Source organism: Podarcis vaucheri, assembly GCF_965113315.1.
Source record: "Podarcis vaucheri genome assembly, chromosome: 9".
NCBI lineage: Eukaryota > Metazoa > Chordata > Lepidosauria > Squamata > Lacertidae > Podarcis > Podarcis vaucheri.
The window spans coordinates 77,453,402-77,477,190 of record NC_138767.1 but is presented as its reverse complement, the minus strand read 5'-3'; the positions used below and the strand labels follow the sequence as shown (position 1 = coordinate 77,477,190).

Sequence of the window (23,789 nt, the reverse complement as noted above, 5' to 3'; positions counted from 1 at the left end):
TACTGTCATGGGCTGGTTGGACGTAGAGGAATGGTGGGAGGCACCAGCTGCGGAGAAGGCTCAGAGCCTGGTGGGACAAGGGGGAGAAGAGGCGTCGGAAGCTGCAGAGATAACAGGGCTGGGTGAGTGGGGGGAGTCTGTGAGAAGAAGTCCCAAATCAGAGGCAGAAGCTGAAAGTTAGCTTCACATAGGTGCAATCTCAAGATTGCTTGGGGAAAATCCTGAAGAGGAGAGGACTTAGGAAGCTGTGGGGAGATGAGGACCTTCAGTCTCAGCAACTGCCTCATGGGGGCAAGTCCTGCCAGAGACGAGCTGCTGTGCTTATGAGGCCTGACACTCATGTGCAGATTGTGTTTTTGCTAATAAAGAGTTAACTCCCAACTTGCTCAGTGGGGTTAACTGCTGGCTCACTCCTGTCACATGCTTATGTCTCTCCCAAACTCAGAGCAATTGGAAGAATGTGGTCCCAAGGGCAGTTCCCAGTGTTGCCATGGTACTTGAAGGTAGTACACTTCGTATAAACTGAGTCCACAGGAAAGTCTTCACTGGAAGTACCAGTACAGAAAGCTGCTGGAGAAGAAACACAGGGATCGATCAGTCCCTCTTCTCGTCCTCCCTCCTCCTCCTCTCTCTGCAGGCAGAATGGGGGGATGTAAGGCCGAGAGGGCTGAGGAGGAGAGGCTCATGGCCAGTTCCAAATATGCTTCGGGGGTGTCCAGAAGTGCTGAGGGCCAGTGATTCCCCACCTTCCCTAAAGGGTTGTGCCCATGTTTTAGGGATGCTCTTGGATCCAGCACTTGTCGCTAGGCCAGAGGCTCAGAGCACTTGTATCCTCTATGGCTGATATACCAGCTGTTGCCTTATCTGGACTGGGATAGCTTTGCTCTGATAGACTCTTATTTGGATTACTGTTGCTTGTGGGGCTGCCTTTGAAAATGGTCTGGAAACTTTAGCTGGTGCATACTAGGGGGCCGTCTTCTTCCAGTCAATTTCAGGATCCAATTTTAAGAGATGGTATTCGGTGCTCATCTCGCTTTACTGGCCGATGGAGCTGGCGTACAGCTTCTGGGTCATGAAGCCAGCATGACTAAGCTGCTTCTGGCGAACCAGAGCAGCGCACAGAAACACCATTTACCTTCCTGCCGGAGCGGTACCTATTTATCTACTTGCACTTTGATGTGCTTTTGAACTGCTAGGCTGGCAGGAGCAGGGACCGAGTAATGGGAGCTCACCCCGTCGTGGGGATTCGAACCGGCAACCTTTCAATCGGCAAGCCCAAGAGGCTCAGTGGTTTAGACCACAGCACCACTGTTCCTGCGTCCCTATTATAGGAAATAAAGATGGCTATTACCAATGTAATAATGAAAGAGATTGGAAGCACAAGTGTAGGGGAGAGATCTGGTGTGGTGGTGATGGCTGGTGTCAAAGTTGGATGGGGGAGACCATGTTCCAGTCCCCACCCAGCCATGAAACTCACTTTGGGCATCACCCTTTTTCAGCCAATTCTACCCTGTAGGAAAAGGGGAGGGCCGGAGACACTATTGTTTTAGCAAGAGTGGGATATAAATCTAACAAACACAGAAGCAACATTTTCATCTTCACAGCAAGGCCTTGACCCTTTTATAAATCAGATTTCTAAAAAGGCTGGGACTTTTACAATATTTAATGTACTGGTTAGGGGGCTAACCAGGTTGGGATAGCTGGGATAGCAGGCTTGTTTGTTTTTGAATGTCTGATGTAGATTTTTTCAAATTTTTTGTTCTGTATGGGACAATGACAATAAAGATTATCGTATCATACTGAAACTATAGCTAAGTTTGTGTTTCAGTCATCACCAAAAGTATCTTGATGTTTGCAATTTCAGGACATGGCAAAAAAGTGTAAAAAGACTTAGCCAGAATGGCATGTCTGCTATAATTTGTTTATTTACAGAGTTCTTTCTCTTTTAAAATGATGACAGTAATCTTTTTTTTTTTTTTACATTTCTTTAAAGAGCACCCCTAAAGAAGAAGCTGACTTGCGGTTCTGTCAGCTAACCAGAGAATATCAAGCTTTGCAAAGAGCATATGCATTGCTCCAGGAACAGGTCGGGGGAACCCAGGATGCAGAAAGAGAAGCAAGGGTAATTTTTTTTTAATGTGGCTTTGCAAAAAATAAAATACAGGTTCTTTCAGTTAATTTGACATATGTTCAGTTTTGAAATGCCCGGGCTTTGCCTGTTTAACTCCTTTGCTCTGTCTGAATGCATGCTGCCTGATTTTTTAAAAAGCACTATTCACTTTCTTTTAAAGCTTTACCTTTGGTATATAGTCGCTGTTAGTTGGTATGGGCATTTGGATTTGCTTTGGAAACACCTTTTTTGTGTGGATCCTGACTTCAGAGTCGGATCCAATAAAATTACAGACTGGATCTCAAATTTGTTGCATTCTGGAATTGCCAATTTCAAGCTGTGAAGTGGATCTGAAAAGTCACTGAGCAACTTGATATGTATGTTTGTAATATTTTTATCCAGGAAGTTTGTAATGTTTGAAGTTTTAATCTATTTTTAATATTCTGATGGAAGCTGCTCAGAGTGGCTAGGGATAACCCAGCCAAATGGGTGGGGTATAAATAATTTATTGTTTGTTTTCAATTTAAGGCAAAATGTCCCTAAAATTGCTTTATACTATCATCTAATAAGAAGAAGAATCAATATTTTAAGGTGATGCCCTTCTTGACCTAATGGAGCTTAGAAATGTTCCAGTAAGCCCCGGTGCTGAAATGCTGGATTCCTCCTAGGTGGAACACAAAGCCCATCACCAGAAATCAGGTTAATCTGATTTGGGCAGCAACACTATTCCTTGGTAATTTGAACCCTTTCCCATTTTACTTTGAAGCATGTTTTAAGGCAGAGTGTCCATCAGCTTGATAACGCAGTTTATTGACGTTCCCTTTAAATCAAACTGGACAAATTTTATTCTCCATAATTCTTTTTCCATCATAGAATTGTAGAGTTGGAAGGGACCCCAGTGGTCATCTAGTCCAACCCCCTGCAATGCAAGAATCTCATCTAAAACACCCTGACTAACTCGGGTTTACTGCCAAACCCAACATAGTATTTACGGAGTGTCAGCGTAGTTGGCCCCTACTACCGCTTTCAAAACAGTTACTGATTTCGTTACATAATTCCTACTGGAAATGCTGAGTTTTGCAATGATTAATTGTGCACAAAGGCAGAATATAGAATATATCCCAGTTGTTACCATGATATCAGTTAAGTATTCTTCAAACTCTCTCTTCAGACACGGGAACAACTACAAGCTGATCTTCTCAGGTGCCAAGCAAAAATTGAAGACTTGGAGAAAGCTCTGGTTGAGAGAGGACAGGTAAAAGACTCTCTTCATACTTTCCGTCAGTTCATTCTCTCTTCTGCATGCAGCGCTGCTCTTATCATCTTCATTGCTTCCTGGTACATTGCTGTGTTTGATGTACAATAGACGAAATGGGGGAAAACAATTGTCTTGAATGGAATTATATGTACTGGGGAGAAGGCCTTAAAAGTAGTGAAATAATAAAAACACATTAAGGTTGATATCCTTCCCAATACAGTCCAATAGCATCTTGAAGATTCCCACCAAGACCCTTACAGAAGAGAACTTCGACTGATGATGTCAGCTATGTATTTTCCATCTCCATGATGTAGTAGTTTAGGCACTTGCTCAAAACATTTGTGTTTGTTTTGTGTTGTCTTTGTAAGCAGGCAAATGACCCCATGTTTGCAAACAGCATACTGTATTCCTTTATCAAACAACACAGGAAGATTCTGTATCATATAGAAAGGTTATGACATACAAGCTTAAGACAATTCACAATTTCTTAGTAACAACAGATCACAGATATAGAAGATTCCTTAGGAAGTTAGTTTTTCTATAACTCAAGTAAAAACTGTAGCTCTTCATTTTGCATAAGGAACCTCAAAATGTAGCATGCACAGTTTTTATTTAGTGATGGCGGAAATACATAATTTTACGAAGACTGCACACTAGATTTGTGGGGTCCATTTTATTCAGCCCCATTTGGGAGTTTGTGGACCCACAAAGGCCTACTAGTGCTCAGCACCCCTCCCATGCCCCCCTCATGTTGTACCCTTTGCTAGAGACAGGGGGGCCATGTGGGTCAGACCTATGCTGAGAAGGCCAGGGAGCCTAAGGAGGTATTAGGCACTACTGCAGATGTACAGCACTTCCAGGTTGGTTTGCTGTCATGGGAAGGGTCATTATTTTTGATGCCGAAGTACCCAGAGTATAGCCTGCAACCATGGCAGCACCTGGGTCCTCTCTAGTCCAGCATCTTTCCTGGCTTGGATTAGGAGTTCTCCGCTGCCTTCTATCTCTGGAAAGAATTGAGAAGTGGGGGTCAAGTGCCTTGACTCTTGGGGAAGGGCAGTGTTCCTAGAGAGGCCTTGGCCACTGCTGTGCACCTGTCACACATTCTGGTGGCTTACCTTCTTCGGCTGACATTCAGAACAAGTCCTCCTGCTGCTATAGCAGTAGAACACGGGTTAGAAGAGACGATGTCAGGCTCCAAGCAGTCTTACTGATCCTGGCTCAGCTCCAGTGGCGTAGCGTGGGTTGTCAGCACCCGGGGCAAGGCAAGTAATTTGCGCCCCCTAACCTGTGGATTTGCGCCCCCTAACCCTAACCCCCAGATGTTGCGCCCGGTGCGGCCGGGGGCCCCCCCTGCACCCCCCACGCTACGCCACTGCTCAGCTCTGCTGCATTTGGGGAGGCAAGACTCAAACTTGCATATTTCCTAACAGAAACTAAGATGGTTTTTGTTCTGATTCCTTGCTCTTCTTACCTTTATAAGCATAGGGATGCTATGTTTGCGGTCAAATGGTACATGCCATATATATATATTTTTAAATCAAACTGTTAACACATAGGAAATGGCTGCCTTTGCATGAGGGCCAGTTTAACATTTTTGAGTGGAGAAGCTTCCTTGCAAACACCCTCAAGGTATTCAGTCCAAATGTACCTTATTTCTCCAGGGCTGTGGACTGGGTGGTGGGTGGGACCCAGTTTTGCTAATTTACGGCAGGGGTCAGCTGTGTATAACTCGGTGGATATCTCTAATGTCACTGAGAAGCACCTCTCCACAATTCCCAGAACAGTACAGCTTTTTTAAAAAAAAATAAAAAAAATATCATTTTATTTTGTCAACAGAGAAGGGGGAAAAAACCAAATGTACACAAGCTCCACTTTTAAAAATAAAAAGGGAGTGTCTCTCCTGAAACATGGGGAGAAGTGACTGCACCAGCATTCAGTTTGCTGCTACACATTTCCATTGCTAGCAAATCATTCTCACTGTGGGGCTTAGGGGACACTCTGAGCTCTAGTTTACTGCTAGCCTTTTCTTTATGTACTCCTGTATTCAGCTACAGAATGTTCCACAATTGTGAATGTCTCTTGAAGTTCTAGGAAAACACAAAACACTTTTTCTTTCTTGGGGCATGGTGTGTTTACTACTTAGTTCAGTACTAAAGTGAAACTGTTAATAAGCAGTTCTTCAAAATAAATTTTGTTTTGCAAATCATGAAGTTTTCTCGTGCATGATGTAATTTATTTATGTTTAGTAAAATGGTTGTTTTGCAGCAGAGCTAGTAGTATTATTTTATCATCAACGAAGTGGCTGCTTTTCGCCTGAATTGGCAAGCAGTTGTCTTTATTCACGAAGAGATTTAAAATACTTCAGATTGTCTCCATCTCTTTAAAAATAGGAATGTTCCTCCCTATCATGAAATCACTTAGTGCTTTTCCTAAGTACTTGCATAACAAGTACCTTGTTAGCTTTACAAAATAAGATAGACCAGTCTTGTCACCCTCATATCGTCAATGGCCGACACAAACTGTTAGGCAGCTTGCATAAGCTCAGAATTGACTAGGTAGTCTAACAGCATATATGAAATACAGTGGTACCTCAGGTTACATATGCTTCAGGTTACAGGCTCCGCTAACCCAGAAATAGTACCTCAGGTTAAGAACTTTGCTTCAGGATGAGAACAGAAATTGTGCTCCGGTGGCGCGGCAGCAGTAGGAGGCGCCATTAGCTAAAGTGGTGCTTCAGGTTAAGAACAGTTTCAGGTTAAGAACGGACCTCCAGAACGAATTAAGTACTTAACCCGAGGTAGCACTGTAAATTAAAAAATTGTCCAGTAGCACCTTAGAGACCAACTAAATTTGTTCTGGGGATAAGCTTTTGTGTGCATGCACACTCCTTCAGAGACACTGAAACAGAAGTCACCAGACCCTTATATATGGGGGGGGCGGGGCGGGGTGAGGTGGGTTTTTCCCCCAGAAGGGTAGTAGGAGATGGGTGATTGACTCATATATCAAGTATTTGGTAGCACTCTTAAGTATGTGAGCATGTTCCTGCTTGCCCCGCTCTGAACGACTGCAGCTGCAATTTAGCTGAGAATCTGTACCTCTGTGTGAAGGTGTTACTTATGACTGTCATTTAAAGCCAGTATCGTATGAGACTGGAAGAGCTGAACTAGTGTTTGATGTCAGTAATGGCCTGGATGAGAGCCAGTGAACTGTCCTGTGAGTAGATGGTTCTCCAGTTCAGGGAGATGATAGTCAGTTCTGGATGAAGTTGCACTATCACTTAAGAAAGATATCCCCACCTTGGCCCTCAATCTAAGCCCAGGTGACCTCTGTAGCACACAGTAGTACCTTTCGCCAGTTTGGGCTGAAGTGTCAGTGACCACCTTTCATAGGCAGATAGCCTGGCCATGATTATCCATGCTCTGGCAACATCCTATCTGGGTTACTCCAATGTGTTTATACACAGGGTTTTCTCTGAAAAAGGCTCAGAAGCTTCAGTTAATGCAGAATGCAGCAGTCAGAGTTTTCATGGGCATTGCTCACAGGGTGTATTAAATCTCTTCACTGATTGCATATTCATTTCTAGGCCCAGTTCAAAGCTGGTAGCTGCTACTTAACTTTAAATACCTGATTGGCTTGGGACCCAAGGATTTAAAAGATCATCTCCTCCCATACCTGCTTGCCCAGACTATAATGTCATTGTCCACAGCCTTTCTACAAACGCCACCTCCATTAGGGTCGAGGTTTGTTTCAGTGGGCAAACTGAAGGGCAGGGCTTTTCTGGCAACCCAGGCAGTGCGGTAAGCTCCCCTAGAGTGGTACACTTGAAGCCAATTTTGCTGCTTTGATGCTGTGCAATAACTTCTATTCACCCAGATAAATTCAAATCTCTTGATTTTGAATTCTACTTTTATATGTTTGTTGTTTTGCATGCTTTTTATTGTTTTGTAAATGTCTTGGTCATTGACAAGTTGCAGTGTATATGATTTTTAAGCATAAGTAAAATACATTATAATTCTAAAAATTCCTTGCAGGACTCTAAATGGATAGAAGAAAAACAGGGGCTTATCAGGACAAACCAAGAACTGCTAGAAAAGGTGGGTGAAATAAATGGTGGCCTCAATATTTCCAGAACTGATTACAATAACATCCTTTGTGCTGAGTAACTCAAGTTTTTACATTGATAATTTTGTTTTCTAAAAGTGTGTGATTAATACAAACACTGTTTTTGTTTATTAAATTCATGTCCTGTCCTTTCCTCAAAGAAGCTGGGTTTCACTAGCCAAAATGAAACTATTAAGTGCCTTCAGGAGAAAAAAAATATATAGCATGTAGTAGGCAGTAAGGGAGAGGATAACTGGATTGTTTTAATGATAAAACTCTTTGGGTTCAGTCAGTCAACCAGCTGCAAATCCACCTAACAGTTACCTTGTTCAGCTAACATTTTACCAGCTTCCTCGCAAGAATATCATAGGGGACTTTGTCCAAAGCCTTACTGAAATCAAGATACACTATGACCATGGCATTCCCCTAATCCACCAAGCTTGTAACTCCATCAAACAAGAAATGAGATTAATCTGGCATGACTTATTTTTGAGAAACCCATGTTGGGTTTTGGTAATCACAGCATTTTTTTCTTAGCACTCACAGACTGACTGTTTGAATTATCTGTTCTAGGACCTTTCCAGGTATTGACGTCAAGTTCATGGGCCAGTGGTTACCTGGGTCTTCTCCCCCCGCCCCACCTTTTGAAGATGGGGACAACATTTGCCCACCTCCAGTCTGCAGGGACCTCACCTATTCTCCAAGAATTCTTAAAGATTATAGACAGAGGCTCTGAGATTACAATTCGCAAGCTCCATTAGTACCCTTTGATGCACCTCACCAGGCCCTGGAGATTTGAATTCGTTTAAAGTAGCCGGGTGTTCCCTTACCACCTCTTTTCCTATATTGGGATGCATCTCCCTCCTCGCATCATTTATTCTGTTATCACCAGGTTGGGCATTGCTTTCCTTTTAGGCAATGTAGGTGTTGAATAGTTCTGCCTTCTCTGTCACCCAATAGCATTTCTCTGTCTTCTCCATGCAGAGGACCTACCACTTTCTTGTTCTTCCTCTTGCTTCAGACATAACTGAAGAAACCTTTTTTATTATTTTTAACCTCTCTTGCAATCCTGAGTTCATTCTGAGCTTTGGCCCGCCTGACCTTCTCCCTGTGTACTCCTCCTTTGTGATTTCCCCTTTCTTCCATTTCTTATACATGCCCTTCTTAAATCTCATCTCATCTGTAAGCTCCTTATGCAGCCACACCAGTTTATTTAGATGCCTCCCACTTTTCTTTCTTGTTGGAATTGCCTGCCTTTGTGTCTTCAGTATTTCATTTTTAAGAAACTCCCATCCATTTTGGACTCCCTTCTCTTTCAGTATTTTTGACTGTGGAATCTCACCCAGTAGTTCCTCAAGCTTTTTGAAACGAACCTTCTTAAAGTCCAAATGCATGCCCGACTACACTCAGGTTTCCCTTGCCCCTCTATATCATGAAACCCAAGATGACATGATCACTTCCTCCCAATATTCCCAATACTTCCACTTGGTCAATCAGTTCCTGCCTGTTGGTGAGGACCGTTCCATAATCTTCTTCCACCTCCTGGGAAAAGAAAGTGTCAGCAATGGAGGAATTTGTTGGACCTACTTTCTTGGCAGAGTGAGTTCCAACAGATAGGGGTAGTTGAAGTCTCCCATGATTACTGTTGTTGGCGGCAGCATCTGTCTGTCCCAAGAGACAATGGAGTGTGCCTCTGGGGGTAAAGGCAAACTGCTGGAGAATCACACTGCTTGCTGTGGCTGCAGAGACTGGTACAGTGGTGCCTCGCAAGACGAAATTAATTCGTTCCGCGAGTTTTTTCGTCTAGCGAATTTTTCGTCTTGCGAAGCACGGTGTCGGAAAAGTTTTGGAAAAGCTTCAAAAATCACCAAAAACCACAAAAAAGGCTACCACACCGCGTTCTATGAGTTGCTCCTCAAAGTCAAGTCGCAACTGTATTAACGGTGTTAAGAAAAAGGAAACAAACTTGCAAAAAACACAAGACGTTTTCGTCTTGCGAAGCAAGCCCATAGGGAAATTCGTCTTGCGAAGCAGCTAAAAAACCACAAAACCCTTTCGTCTAGCGGGTTTTTCGTCTTGCGAGGCATTCGTCTTGCGGGGCACCACTGTAACTCGTAACAGCTGCCTCGTGTGTTGTTTTTGCAGTGTTAGCAGCACCAAATTGGCTTCCTTGGGGTGCAAGCCTGGGAAGTATGTATGGAGGTCCTGGGCTGCTAGATCTCTCCTGCTTGAGGTTTTTAAGCAGAGGTTGGATGACCATCTGTCATGGATGTTTTAGCTGAGATTCCTATATTGTAGGGGGTTGGACTAGATGACCCTTGAGTCCCTTCCAACTCTTAAGATTCTATTATTCCTTTTTGAATGTTTGGTAATCTGCTGCAGGAAGGCATCACCCAAGTCTTCAGTCTGGCTTGGAGGTCTGGTGTTACTCCTCTCTTCCTGTTTGGTCTGTTCCATTTGAATAGGTTATACTCCTCAATTTCTGCATTCTAGTCATGAACCTCATCCCACCAGGTTTCAGTGAAGCCTATTAGGTCATCTTTGCCATCCTGCATTAAGAATTTCAATTTGCCTTGCACATTTCCCATACTCTGTCCATTAGTACAGAGACAAGTGAAACCGTGAGTCATTCTCTACAGATGCTTCCGTCTTATAGTTTCTAGTCCTTTAGCAGGTTTTTGGAGTACCGTCTGAAGTTTCCTGTGCATCAGTGAAGCAGTTATCCCCAGTACCAAGTGTCCCCCTGTTGTCTGTAGTATTGTCTCCTTCCCCCTCATGATTTGTTTTAAAGCTCTCCTGAACAGGTTCAGTTCTTGTTAGAAGTAGGCAAACAAGATATGAATAACCCTCTCTGGTAGATCACTTGGCAGCTCATATTCAGTGGCTTACTGTTTCTCACCATAGAGTTTGCATATACCCATCCTGACCATTAACTTGTTTCCTCTCTTCCAACTACTTGTTTTTTAATGGCTCACTCCTAACTGCAGACTATTTGTGAATTAATAGCATCCGTCCCAATACAGATCCTCAGGAACTTCACTTCCTGCATCCTATCATTGAAAGAACGTTATAAGAACTGCCCAATTAGTCCCAGTACCTGCTTCCCAATACTTGATCCACAAGAGGACCTTTGCTCTTATCTCATAACTGCTAAGTTTACTTGGAAATCTTTGGTGAGGGACTTTGTCAAAAGCTTTTTGAAAGTACAAATATGGAATATCCACTTGATCACCCTTGAAGAACTCTAAAACTTTACTGAGACAGGACTTACCTTTGCAAATACCACTTTGGCCTTGTTCTTCTATAGTCTTTATAATTTTATTTTTAAGCATGCTTTCCACCAATTTACCCAGGACTGATGTGACGCTAACCATCCTGAAGTTTCCTGGATCCCATTCCCTTTCTAAAACAAATCTTCCTGCATTCCTTACAAGGGGTACTCATGGGCTGATTTTTTTAAAGAGCAAAAAACTTTAAAATGCACACATTTTACAGAAAGCCTTACAAGATTGTCCTAAGACTGCCTCTTTATTCCTTTTAGCATTTTTAAACATTTTCAGCTGCTTTAAACAAGGTAAACAAATACCGTATTTTTCGCTCTATAACACGCACCCGACCATAACACGCACGTAGTTTTTAGAGGAGGAAAATCCGTAGGCATGCCACCCGTAGGCATTCCCTCCATAACACACACAGACATTTCCCCTTACTTTTTAGGAGGAAAAAAGTGAGTGTTATGGTGCAAAAAATACGGTACCTTTCAAGGGGCTTCCAGGAAGTGGCTGTTGTGCAGCCCCTCCCTGTGGAATTGTGCTGGGGGGGGAGGCGGCTGCCTCCATCTGCACATGGGGGGGGTGTTTAAATGTGCCTAGAGACGAAACAAGCCCCTAATGACAATTGTTGGTACAGTACATATCATTCTGTGGTGAAAAGAATCAGCACATGTTTTGCACCAAATTTGACCTTTATGGAGAGCCTTACCTCCAGTAGTTTTTATTTCAACTTGTTTAGTGACTCTGCAAGATCCATGACCACAATGCCCAATATTTTCCAACTAAACGTCAGGAAGAACTTTCTGGGGGTAAGAGCTGTTTGGCAGGGGAACAGACTCCCTCGCAAGGTGGTGGCCTCTCCTTCCTTGGAGGTTTTTGATCAGAGGTTGGATGGCCAACTGTCAGGGATGCTTTAGTTGAGATTGCTACATTGCATGAGGTTGCACTAGGTGAACTCGTACCGTTCTGTTAATCTATTTACCAAGTGCTTCTGAACTGGCATGGAATCCTCCTGTCACAAGGTGTTCATTTCTCTAAAGAGCTATTGTCTTGCTCAGCCTAAGTGGGGCTGGCATCTGGAAGATCCAAATTTGCAAGCCCACACTAGTGGCTTTTTAGAACTGCGTATGATAGAATTCGGGACGCAGATGGCGCTGTGGGTTAAACCACAGAGCCTAGGGCTTCCCAATCAGAAGGTCGGCGGTTCGAATCCCTGTGATGGGGTGAGCTCCCGTTGCTCGGTCCTTGCTCCTGCCAGCCTAGCAGTTCGAAAGCATGTCAAAGTGCAAGTAGATAAATAGGTACCGCTCCAGCAGGAAGGTAAATGGTGTTTCCGTGTGCTGCTCTGGTTCGCCAGAAGCGGCTTAGTCATGTTGGCCACATGACCCGGAAGCTGTACGCCAGCTCCCTCAGCCAATAAAGCGAGATGAGTGCCGCAACCCCAGAGTCGTCCGCGACCGGACCTAGTGGTCAGGGGTCCCTTTACTTTTACCTTTATGATAGAATTCACTCTTGCATTTCATTAAGAGGCTTTCCCCCCAGTGGCTTTCATTTCTTTTGCATGCTATAAAGACGTTTGCAAGAATGTATTCTACTTCTCCCTTGGCTCATAGCCGCATGATACTTTTCTCTTAGATCTACAAGATAGAACAAGAAGAAGATCTGCTGAAGAATGAGATGCAGGATGCCAAAGACCAGAATGAGCTGCTGGAGTTCCGAATCCTTGAACTGGAAGTAAGAGATTCTCTGAGTTGTAAACTCACAAATGGAGCAGAACTTGTCATTGAACCCAAGCTGAAATACGTATGACATCCATTAGCATCCATTGCATGTGTAAGGGAAAACTAACTGGATTTTCTGAAATCTGCCGTGATGTTGGGGCAATGAATATAATGCCGCTGCCTTAATGTAGTTTTGGAGAGCATGCTCACTAATTTTGCAAACTGTAACATAGACAATATGTATATTACATATAGTTTGTTCTGGCCAATAAATTTTTTTCTGTGTTTCTGTCTTTTTGTTTGTTTCATTTCCATGACTGCTTCTTTCTTGCATGTGACATTATCTGATACACATACTACCAACTCCCAGCTGGCATTATTTTAATTAACACACCTCTGTGCATTCTGCATGAAATCAAACCTTAGGCTGTGACACATCCTTCATCTTAATATTTTTTTTCTTAAGTTTACTTTGTCAGTTTTAAAAGGGAAATTTCTACAGAACTTCTCTTATTTTATGGGAAAAAATTATTTACATAAATCTGTTAATGAAGTAACGATGCAGTTTAAAATGAAAGAATCTTAAATAGAAAAAAATATGGTTACCTGAAGAATTTGCATTTTCTTAGCACATTAATTCATTCAGTCTGGTTCCATTGTGTTAAAGGAGTGGATGATATGTTTTAAAAATATGCTCCGTTGTAAGGGGAGGGGTAAGACTATTGCATTTTCATACCCATGTGCAGTACATAAACCTAACTAAAAGATCATTAACAAAAATCATGTTCATTAGGCTATTTGTAATTTCATCTACTGAATATCTCAGAACTCTTGGCATGCACAATCTTCATTCCGCCTCATTCCACCTCAGCCTCACTTTTGTTCTGCATATTGCTTAGATATCAATCTTGTTTGACCTGTTAAAGAAGGGGGTGGGCAAACCTCCATTTCTGTCGAGGGCCATGCTCCTTCAAGGACAAGAGCCAAAAGTGGGTAGAAGAACTCTTTCTATCTCTCTTGCCCTCTGCTCTTCAGCTGGCAAGCCACTGGCAGTAAGGATAATATGCTTTTGCCAGAGGTCTGAACTGAGCACTTCTAGTGTTGCAGAGGGCTTTTGACATCAGGATAAGGGGCCTATCATCCAGTTAAAAGGATATTTGGTAGCAGGGCTACGGAGTACCTTCAGCCAAAATAAACAGCTCTGGGATAGATGGGCCAGTGTGCCTGGCAGGAGGATACAGCAGCACCGCAGGATTATTTTGCAAGCTATGAAAATTAGCTCCTCCTTGAGATCTTGGCAATTCAGCTGTGGATGGAATAGACATGAAAATTAAACCAATGTTTACATGATTTTTTTACTTCCCTCTTTGCTTTTGCTCACACCCAGTGCTGGAGGGGTGGCGAAACCTGTGGCCTTCCAGATGCTGAACTCTTAATTCCAGTCAGTATGCAGGACCACAGGGTCCCGATCCTTGCCATTTTTTATGGGCTCCCCTATCTAATAGTTAGACTGTTGGATGATGAGCTGGGAGACCAAGGTTTGAATCCCCACTCAGCCTTCCTTGAAGATCCCTGGCCAATTTTGGGCCAGTCACAGTCTCTCAGCCTCACCCACCTCACAGGGTTGTTGTGAAGATTAAATGGGGAGGTGAGACTCAAGGACACCGCCTTGAGTCCCTCTCAGGAAAAGATGGTATATAAATGGAGTAAATGAGAATAAGTCTAAGGAGTGGTGCTATCCAGAGTTCATATTCTGCACTACTTGGTTGGCAGATCCAGTGTGGGATGTCAAATTAGTCTATTAGTTGGAAATGCCATTAAAGAAACCCCTATTTCTTTCTGGGTCTGTTCTTGTTACACATCCAGGTGCCATTTACTCTCTTCCCCTCACCATTTTGTGTTTGCTGGTATCCATGCCACTTTCTTCCTCTCTCGCCTCATAACTGCTTGTGCTCTCTTATCTCTTCCAACCGTTACCCATTTAATAATTTTGGTTGAAAAGCAGAGTATTAAAAAATCCCGAAACCACCTAAGAACACCATCTATTTCCATGTATAAGGAACCTTCCTTTGCAGCAGCAACTACCACCTGAAAGCTTAAAAGGTAGCCTTACACGGCCTGGGCCTTCCCATCTGTGGACAGCACTGGATATATTTGTGGGAGGGATTCAAATGTATAATGTAAATTATGCATTTGAGCACCTGAAGTTGTTCAAAGTGCTCTGTCATCTAGTGCCATAAATCCACTTCGAAAAGAAGCAGACTTTAAGAAAGTGATAGATATGCATTGCAACGTGTGGGGTGAGCAAATAATCACCGGGTGGATGTACAAACAATTCAGAATGAAAATCGGACGTAGTCTAACCAGCACATGTTTTCTGCAAGCAAATCAGGATGAACGTCCAGTAAATAGGTTGTCTGGAGGAGCCTTCAAAGCTGCAGTGTAATTAGGGCATATGTTGCAATTACACCATTTGTTTTCATCTATGAGACCTAGATGCTTTTGAAAAACCAAATCAAAACCCAAAAGTTGATGCTTATATTTTAACAAGAGCGATTCATACGAACCTCATTCAGACTGGCCCCTGTGGTTAAGCAGTCACAATGTAATGCCATTTGAGTACTTTTTTGTTACCATGCAGTCAGTTGAAAGGTGATTTACTAGAGCCATGTATACTGGTCCCTCGATTCCTCCGCAACACTTTGGTGCTGTCATTGTCTGGCTCAGAGTGTCACACAGAAGTGCTTGGACTGGGGATCTTGATTAAAAAAAAAGTTATGAAAGATAGTTTGTGCTCTAATTGTTGGAAAGCTCCACAAGTTAACTTAATACTTTGCTGCAACATGAGCAGTGTTTGCCTCTACAAGATAGTTCTTATTTTTAAAGCAAAACTAAATTCCCACTGCTTTGGGATATTTGAATGAATTGAAGTGTCATCAAATGCATCTGGGCGTCGCCCTACTGTGCCATTGTTTAAAATTGCTGCTTTCTCTCTCATTTTTTCTCCAGCCAAACCTCTGCTGTTGTTTAAAACTGCTATTATTTTCTCCGTTCCTCCACCCCCACTCTAGTCAAACTTTTGCTATTGTTTAAAGCAGCCACTTCGCTCCCTCTTCCATTCCTCAACTGCCTCATGAGAGAGAGAGAGAAAGGGCACAAAGCTCTCAAATATTCCATAGTATGTTATTCAAACCTCTGCAGTTGTTTAAAATTGCCATTTCCCTCTCAGGTTTCTACATCCATGCTGTGCTCAAACCTTGCTTTAAACCACCACTTCCCCCCTCTTTCCAATGTTCTTGCTCCCATACCGTGATCAGGGCCCTGGTGCAGTCTGCTTCCCCCAACCCCACCAACTCCATGCAAATTCGGGATTGTGATGCAGCACTACAGTGCAATGACAGCTTTATCTTTTTAATTGCATGCAAACATATACATAAGGAAGATGTAACAGGACTCCTATGGGGATGATAAGGATGGTGGTGAATTTGCACGGGTGCTCCTGCTGTAATTTGAAGTCTCACCGCTCAAGCTGTTTCTGCTGCATACTAAGCAATATGGAAAATCTATTTGGGCCATTGTTTTCTGGTTGCATTTCTGCATGGGGAGATTGGGGGTAGGTCTCTCAAGTCTGCTTCTCTAAGAATCACTCACTGCAAGCCGAAACTAATGCCTGAGCTTCAGTTAAATGCACGGTCTCTCTTAACTGGGTGGATATTGGATCCAATCTGAGCATTACTGTCCTGTGTCAACTCAGAAGCTGGACTGTTAAAAAAAACAAAACAGCCCTACAACCTTGTTGGCTGCTTTGTGAGCAGTACCAGTTAACCAAGTTTGCATGTCTCACCCTCTACCCCTCCACCCCCACCCCCACTCCTCAATCAACACTTGCATTTCCTTTATCACAAAAGTTGCAGGCAAAGGAAAGTGTAAAGCAGAGTGTGACGTTAACATATGAGAGTGCTGGAGGTGAAATAGTTAAACATGTTACCCAATCAGAACCCAGGGGGTGGAGTCAGAGGGACTATAAAACCAGCTCTGGGAGGGGCGAAGGGAAGAGTTCGTTGGGAGGTTGGTTGGAGTGGGAGTGAATTGGGATAGAGTCTGTGGGTAGGTTGAGTTAGTGTAGCGAAATAAGCTGAGTCAGGAACAGTTAGGAGCTAGGAAGACAAGTAAATATCTGAGAGGTGGTTTAGTGAGTGAGAGCAGGTAGCAGAAGTTATAGGTCTGGATAGGCACCCCATGACTATAATTGACCGATACTGTTTATGAAACCACACACTTGTTAATCTGCAATAAATAAACAGAAGCTTATGTTCCAATTTAACCCTCACTGGACTCAGTATTGTACTAGGTAGGGCCTGGGTGGTGGCAGCGAGAAATAAAGTGGTGGCACAGGGATCAATAGACAGTGAAACGCCCGGGGACCCTGTGTGATCGCTACACAGAGGTTTTCAACCTTTTTGAGTCCATGGCTCCCTTGACCAACTCCATTCTTTCTGTGGCACCCCTGTGGGGCACAGGAGCCCAGCTAGGTCACCCCTTGCCTGCAGAGCTGGCAGCCCCTCACCCCTTTTTCAAACACCCTTCCTTGCGGAGTTTGAAAGTCACCTTCTGTTTCAGTGTATCTGAAGAAGTGTGCATGCGCACGAAAGCTCATACCCAGAACAAACTTAGTTGGTCTCTAAGGTGCTACTGGGCAATTTTTTTATTTATTGAAAGAGGTTGTGTTCTTATAACAGTAAAGAATCTTACATTGCATATCAGGGAAGGACTGACCTTGCGATGCATTTTGGTATATTTTTCGTACGCAAAATCCAGTATTTGTTCATTTAACTTGACTTGAATGATTTGTAGAATAGAAGTTTGGTATCTTTTATAAACACCTATTCTATTTTGAACAAAATCTTCCCTTAGGAGAGAGAACGAAGGTCGCCAGCTTTTAACCTCCATATTACTGCATTCCCTGAAAACAATGGAAGTGCACTTCAACTGTTTTGTCATCACGAGGGAATAAAGGTAGATGGAAATTTGTTGGTTCTTGTGCAGCATCTTTCAAGGGGGTCTGTGGGCCACCAGACTTGATGCGATGGCAGCAGTGGCATTTGTGTGGTCAAATCTCTTTCCTGTTAGTTTTCACAAAGCAGAAAGTGGGGTCTAAACACCAAAGGGGATACATAGATGTGAGGAGGGACATCTTGTCCAGCCAGAGCTCTGCTTACCTCTAGAATCAGAGCTGTATTAAGGGGAAAGTGGCTTTGGTGATGGGCCAGGGAGGAGGTAAGATGGCCCAGGGGAGCAGGTTCAGCTTTCCTCATCTGCATTCCACCTTTGAAATTAAAATCGGATGGATACCCTCTGCTTTCTATGTGTGTGTGTGGGGGGGGGACACCATTTAAACAAACATAGCTGCCACCATGACATCCAGTTTTACCTTGTTCCTACCCTTATGCGTAATTATATGGAAAGATCAGTCTCCACGACCCTGTGGAAATTCCACCTAAGACCTCAAGATGGTTTCCACATCTTCCTGCACACTTCGTATGAATTCCCAACCTTATTATTCTCATCTCATCTTATTACCACTAATTTTGTTTTACACGAAGCATTCTTTCTTTGACTATGAATAGAAAATGGGTGTAATGTTGCCTAGTCCATTAAACCTGATATTTTTAGGCAAAAACCTTTAATGCTGTTCAGTGTTACTAGTAGCGGTATGATGTGGTGTGAAAAGACCTATTTCAGTTCAATATTATTTTCAGTGTCTAATCAAATGAGTAAATAGCAACAGACTAAATGATATAATCAGTAGTATTTCTGGCATTGTACTGTTTCATTATTAACTTTGATAACTGTTCTTACCTAAATTTCCTGTGACTGAGAGGAAATCGGGTTCTCCCTTTTGTTTTTAAAGATGATGGCAGTTTTGCAATTGCTGGAGTCAGAATGTCTTCCATGGGTGTTGTTTCTCCAGCCTAGTTAATGTGAAAGAATTTGTAACAGTTAAAAACTAACACAAATACATGATTTAATTCTTGATTAAAAGATAAATGTTGAAATTTCTTTTCCAGGATGTGAATATTTCTGAACTTATGAAGAAGCTAGATATCCTTGGTGATAATGGGGTAGCTAATGTATTTATTTAAGTAGTTCCAATTGCATATTTGTGAAAGGGACACTATCTGTAATAGCATGCCACCAGGGATGCCACGATGGAGGGTGGGCAGCACATGCCTCTGTGTTACGCTGTGGTCTTATGCATTCCCCCACCCTGACTCACTGGGTCTCCTGTCATGACAGCTTGAATTTTAAAATGCGAATTTAAAGTGCTTGAGTATGTTTCAAATACATTCCAGATATATAACTGGAAATACTATATCAAAATGAAGTTATTAATATTAAGCCATTGGGATCATGAAAACATATAAAACACCCCACCCATTCTTTGTTCTTGTTTTGCTTCAGTTATTTTGGTTTTAAGTATATCTGTTGGGATTTTCTTCAAGTTGTTTTAATGTCAGACAGCTAAAATTTTGGAACAGGGGTACTGTAGAATTGATGCAGAGGACTCACCAACTGTAGGCTGAGCTCCGTTGTGTTCGTGAAAAACGTGGGCAAATTGAACCCATAGCATGCATCTAACCCAGGCTTCCTCAACCTCAGCCCTCCAGATGTTTTGAGACTACAATTCCCATCATCCTTGACCACTGGTCCTGCTAGCCAGGGATCATGGGAGTTGTAGTCCCAAAACATCTGGAGGGCCAAGGTTGAGGAAGTCTTATCTAATATGTGCAAATTAAGTGGCAGCCCTCTAGTCAATTCTTTCTTATATAGCTCAGTATTTGAAGCAGTTCACCCCCTTTCCATTAAGAAAGGCTGTTTACTTTATCATTGTGCAGCTCCTATCACCAGAAGGGCACTGGCTTGTGCTGATCTGCCCAGTGGCGTAGCGTGGGAGGTGCAGGGGGGGCCGGCCGCACCGGGCGCAACATCTGGGGGAGCGCGCTCGCACTTGCAGCTCTCTGCCCCCTGCTAAAATCCACGGGTTAGGGGGCGCAAATTACTTGCTTTGCCCCGGGTGCTGACAACCCACGCTACGCCACTGGATCTGCCAGAATGCAGGAGTGAGATACCTGCAAGATAACAGCTCAGGTCATAGGAGCCAACTCCTAAGGGCCAAGGTCACTTCGGCCCACCCAATAAAATATTTGAGGGGGCCACCACCCCCAGTTGATGGGCATTGCCATTCGAATGGTGGGTGGGTGCCAAATCTTGTAATCAATTATGTGGGGCAGGGTTTACCTGGGCTCCCCCTAATATTTTATTGAAGTTGGCACTCTTGGCTCAGGTAGTGCAGGAGACCATGCTTAGACAAGAGGCCCCAAAGTTGGAGAAGATGGAAGTGTTAACATGATTTCTGCAGTGTAACCTTTTATCATGTAAATGAGCAGGATTGGGGGGTGGATAACGTAAATCAGAATATTATTACTTTAATGACCATCAGAAGCCTAAAGTTATACAACAGACTAACCTTAGAGAGGGTGCTGTAACGCCTAACCTTACAATGATTGGAATGTTAATTAAACTGAGGACAGAAAACAAAGTTTCAGGATTTTTGCTAGGGGTAGATCAAGAATTGAAAGTTGGCTTGGGTGTTCAACTATGCAAGCAGAATTAAAATTTGGCACAGCGTATCTTGAACAGCCTGCCAGCCTCAATGCTGCTTCCATGCCACAGCCCTGGGACATCCTGTGCCACAATTTTGATGGAAAATTAAGGGATTATTTGAAAAGCAAAACTTCAGAAAGCAGCTGCTGGAGGGCAGAAGCCCTAGTCTGCCCACTGCAGAGACCCCTCATACCTCATCAGGATGTGGGCATTGCTCCAAATAACCCAATAACAGTTTTTCCAGGAGCAGCTTTTCAGTTTGATTGTTTGTGAGCATTCCCTTCGAGTACTCACAAAACCTGGGGGACTTTTGTGTGTTCTTTAAGGCTTGCAAAAATATACCCATTTTGGAGCTTCTTTTTCTTTGTCAGGGAGAGGGGCCAGAATCAAGGGAGCAGATGTCCTGCTTGGCTTGAGCGAGTTTGCCATTTGTTACCTCTTCAGTATTGAGGATTAGGGCATAAGTAGGGTGGCTCTGTGGTGTAAACCACTGAGCCTAGGGCTTGCTGATCGGAAGGTCAGCAGTTTGAATCCCCGCGAAAGGTTTAGCTCCCGTTACTCAGTCCCAGCTCCTGCCAACCTAGCAGTTCGAAAGCACACCAGTGCAAGTAGATAAATAGGTACTGCTCCGGCAGGAAGGTAAATGGCATTTCCATGCCCTGCTCTGGTTTCGCCGGAAGCGGCTTAGTCATGCTGCCCACATGGCCCGGACTTCACTGTCAGGGGTCCTTTACTTTTACCTTTAGGGCATAAGTAGATGCTGTCCTCTGTTGACATCTGCCACTCTGAGCTGCAGGATACTGATCTCCCTTAGGCCCAGTTCTCAGAGTAAAGCTCTCAAGGGGCCTAGCAACCCAATCCTGAGTTCACTTTGCTCATAAGCAGCACAATCCTATGCATATCTACTCAGAAGTAAGCCCTATTGGGTTAAATGGGATTTACTCCCAGGTAAGCACGTATAGGATTGCAGCCTACATGATCCTACTGAAAAGTAATGACTTGCAACTTTACAGTATACTTCTAAGGTTGTTGCAATTCCTGGCAGTTTCTGGCAATTTGCCTTTGCCAAACTTAAACGAAAGGGAAGTTGGTGTGCTCAGTAATGCTTGCTGCAGCATGTGCTCTGCTTATTTTAATTTGATGGAATTCTGCTACAATGTAAAATACACTGAACTTCTTGTGTTTTAGAATTTGAGGAATGAAGAACAGGTTGCGATAATTCAGGCTGGGACTGTACTTTCTCTCTGTGAAAAGGTAGAGTTCTGTGAAGAATTGCTTCTCTTAGGCATGAATTTCATCCATCCCACAAAAGCAGTGCTCTCTGCACAATTCTGTTTAAATCTGTACAGTGGTGCCCCGCAAGACGAATGCCTCGCAAGACGGAAAACTCGCTAGACGAAAGAGTTTTCCGTTTTGGAGGTGCTTCGCAAAACGAATTTCCTATGGGCTTGCTTCGCAAGACGAAAATGTCTTGCGAATTCCTGCGGGTTTTTTCCCCTTTCCCACCCTTTTTCTAAGCCGCTAAGCCGCTTATCAGCTGATCCGATAAGCCGCTAATAGCGCTAATCCGTCAATGGGCTTGCTTCGCAAGACGAAAAAACCGCTAGACGAAGAGAATCACAGAACGGATTCTTTTCGTCTTGCGAGGCACCACTGTAGCTCTGCTCATAAAAGTATTGAATGTACAAGCCTTTTTTAAAAAACACTTCCTGCATAAGAACAGCAAGCTAAATTCCTAGTGGAACTTAATAGTATTTAGCAAGCAATATGTCCTCACTGACTGAGTTGTCCGTGTGACCACAACGGGTGGCGTGTGCATCTGACCCAATAATTGGTATGTGACTAGTGGGGTATTTTATTTTAGTGAGGACTGTACCTCAGAAGAAAGGTTAACGTTAATAGTAGTGGGATGAACAAAACCAATTTACAGCTACTTTAAGGATTGTCAGTAGGGGTGTGTGCCACTTAATGAGTGTACAGTCTGTGTACTTGGGTACACAACAGTTGCAATGCATCCCGTCCAACATTCCTCAGGTGAAAATAGGGACGTTTATCACTCTCACATCCCATCACTGGGGTGGCTTTTGTCATTCCCTGGAAAATAGGGCTACAGTGGTGCCTCGCAAGACGAAAAGAATCCGTTCTGTGATTCTCTTCGTCTAGCGGTTTTTTCGTCTTGCGTAGCAAGCCCATTGACGGATTAGCGGATTAGCGCTATTAGCAGCTTTTAGCGGCTTATCGGCTTATCGGATCAGCTGATAAGCGGCTTAGTGGCTTAGAAAAAGGGGGGGAACCCCGCAGGAACTCGCAAGACATTTTCGTCTTGCGAAGCAAGCCCATAGGAGATTCGTTTTGCGAAGCACCTCCAAAACGGAAAACTCTTTTGTCTAGCGAGTTTTCCGTCTTATAAGGCATTCGTCTTGTGGGGCACCACTGTACTTGGAGGGTCCGGAGCTGTACCCCCTGCACAGTTTTCACATGTAACATTCAACAAGTGTAAAATCTCTAGTCTGCACAGATTTGCTGCCAGCGAAAGGAAATGGTTCCCATGGCACTTCTTAAATTTGTCGTTGAACCAATTCCCTTTTACTGGCCACAGGTCAAGGCATTGTAGGTCTATTGTACTTTCTGAAACAGTTCCTTACTTTTTGCTATTGCATTTGCTAGCATGAGGGCAACTGGACAGCCCAGTCCAGAGAAATCCTGCTATATGCACCTTTTTTCTCTGATCCACCAGCTGGAAGCTTTCCTAAATAAAAGAGGATTTGCATATTACAAGGTTTCATCACAGCCAGAGGGCACCAAAAATTAGCAAAAGAACTTGTTTTTCATCTTCAGCCCTGGAACTGTTATGTAGTTTAAAAAGAAAAAGAAAAAAGAGTGAGGGCATCTGGCCATGTGCAGAAGATTTTGCCTTCACCACCACCATGGCTAACTGAAATAGGGCAAGAGTTTCCAAAAACAGCGAATGTCTTATAGGCACTGTTCAGCTCTAACACCACCATACTTTTAAACCACATGGCTTTCCCCCGGGAATCCTGGGAATTGTAGTTTGTTAAGGGTGCTGGAAATTGTAACTTTGTTGGGGTAGACTGCACGACTAATGTTTCCACTCTGGGGAGGCATGGAATATTCAATAATCATGAGAAGAATAAGCAGATGTATACTGCCAATTGTACATTACATAAAACTCAGAACACAAAGATACATAATTTGCCATTCTGACTTCCATTTAGTCCAGATACTGCATACACCACAATTAGGCCTCTAAAGAGCTCTATAAGGGCCAACGCAGTTACAATGCAAATGAAAATTCAAGTGTTCTTGGAAACTGCCTTTCCCCCCATGAGACACCTTCTAAAACTGTTTGGGGAAAATATTATTACAAAAACATGATTTCAGATGGTTGTTGCCAAGGCTTAGGCCTCTCCTGGGTCTTTCCTGGGTTGGCATTGTGCTGCTATTTCATCCTAGGGCTTTGTAACCTTTTATATTTTTAGAACATATGAAGTACATGCAATGTTATGTCCCCCAAACTCATTGCACTGGTAGCTTTGTTGGGAAACATACGTTTTTCCCAATTTGGGAAGAATGAGCAATATTTGAATATAGCCAGTGCTCCCTCATTATAATTAGTCACCGTTTCCAGGTGTCCAAATCAA

At 43.3% G+C, this 23,789-nt stretch overlaps 1 protein-coding gene across 7 annotated transcripts in view; it reads left to right on the top strand.

The window, feature by feature from the left end:
• Positions 1-23,789, top strand: part of JAKMIP1 (janus kinase and microtubule interacting protein 1) — a 327,688-nt gene that overhangs the window by 41,910 nt on the left and 261,989 nt on the right. For 6 of the 7 annotated variants that reach the window (XR_014223631.1, XR_014223632.1, XM_082238526.1 and 3 more), the window contains exons 10-16: positions 1,994-2,122; positions 3,282-3,365; positions 7,400-7,462; positions 12,377-12,475; positions 17,377-17,478; positions 18,531-18,584; positions 21,316-21,381. Coding sequence is in view for 5 of the 7 variants with exons in the window: in XM_082238526.1 (XP_082094652.1) it covers positions 1,994-2,122; positions 3,282-3,365; positions 7,400-7,462; positions 12,377-12,475; positions 17,377-17,478; positions 18,531-18,584; positions 21,316-21,381 (597 nt within the window). In the remaining 2 variants the exon portion in view is untranslated. The remainder of the gene's footprint in view (positions 1-1,993; positions 2,123-3,281; positions 3,366-7,399; positions 7,463-12,376; positions 12,476-17,376; positions 17,479-18,530; positions 18,585-21,315; positions 21,382-23,789) is intronic. The other variant, XM_082238525.1, reaches the window with a different exon arrangement.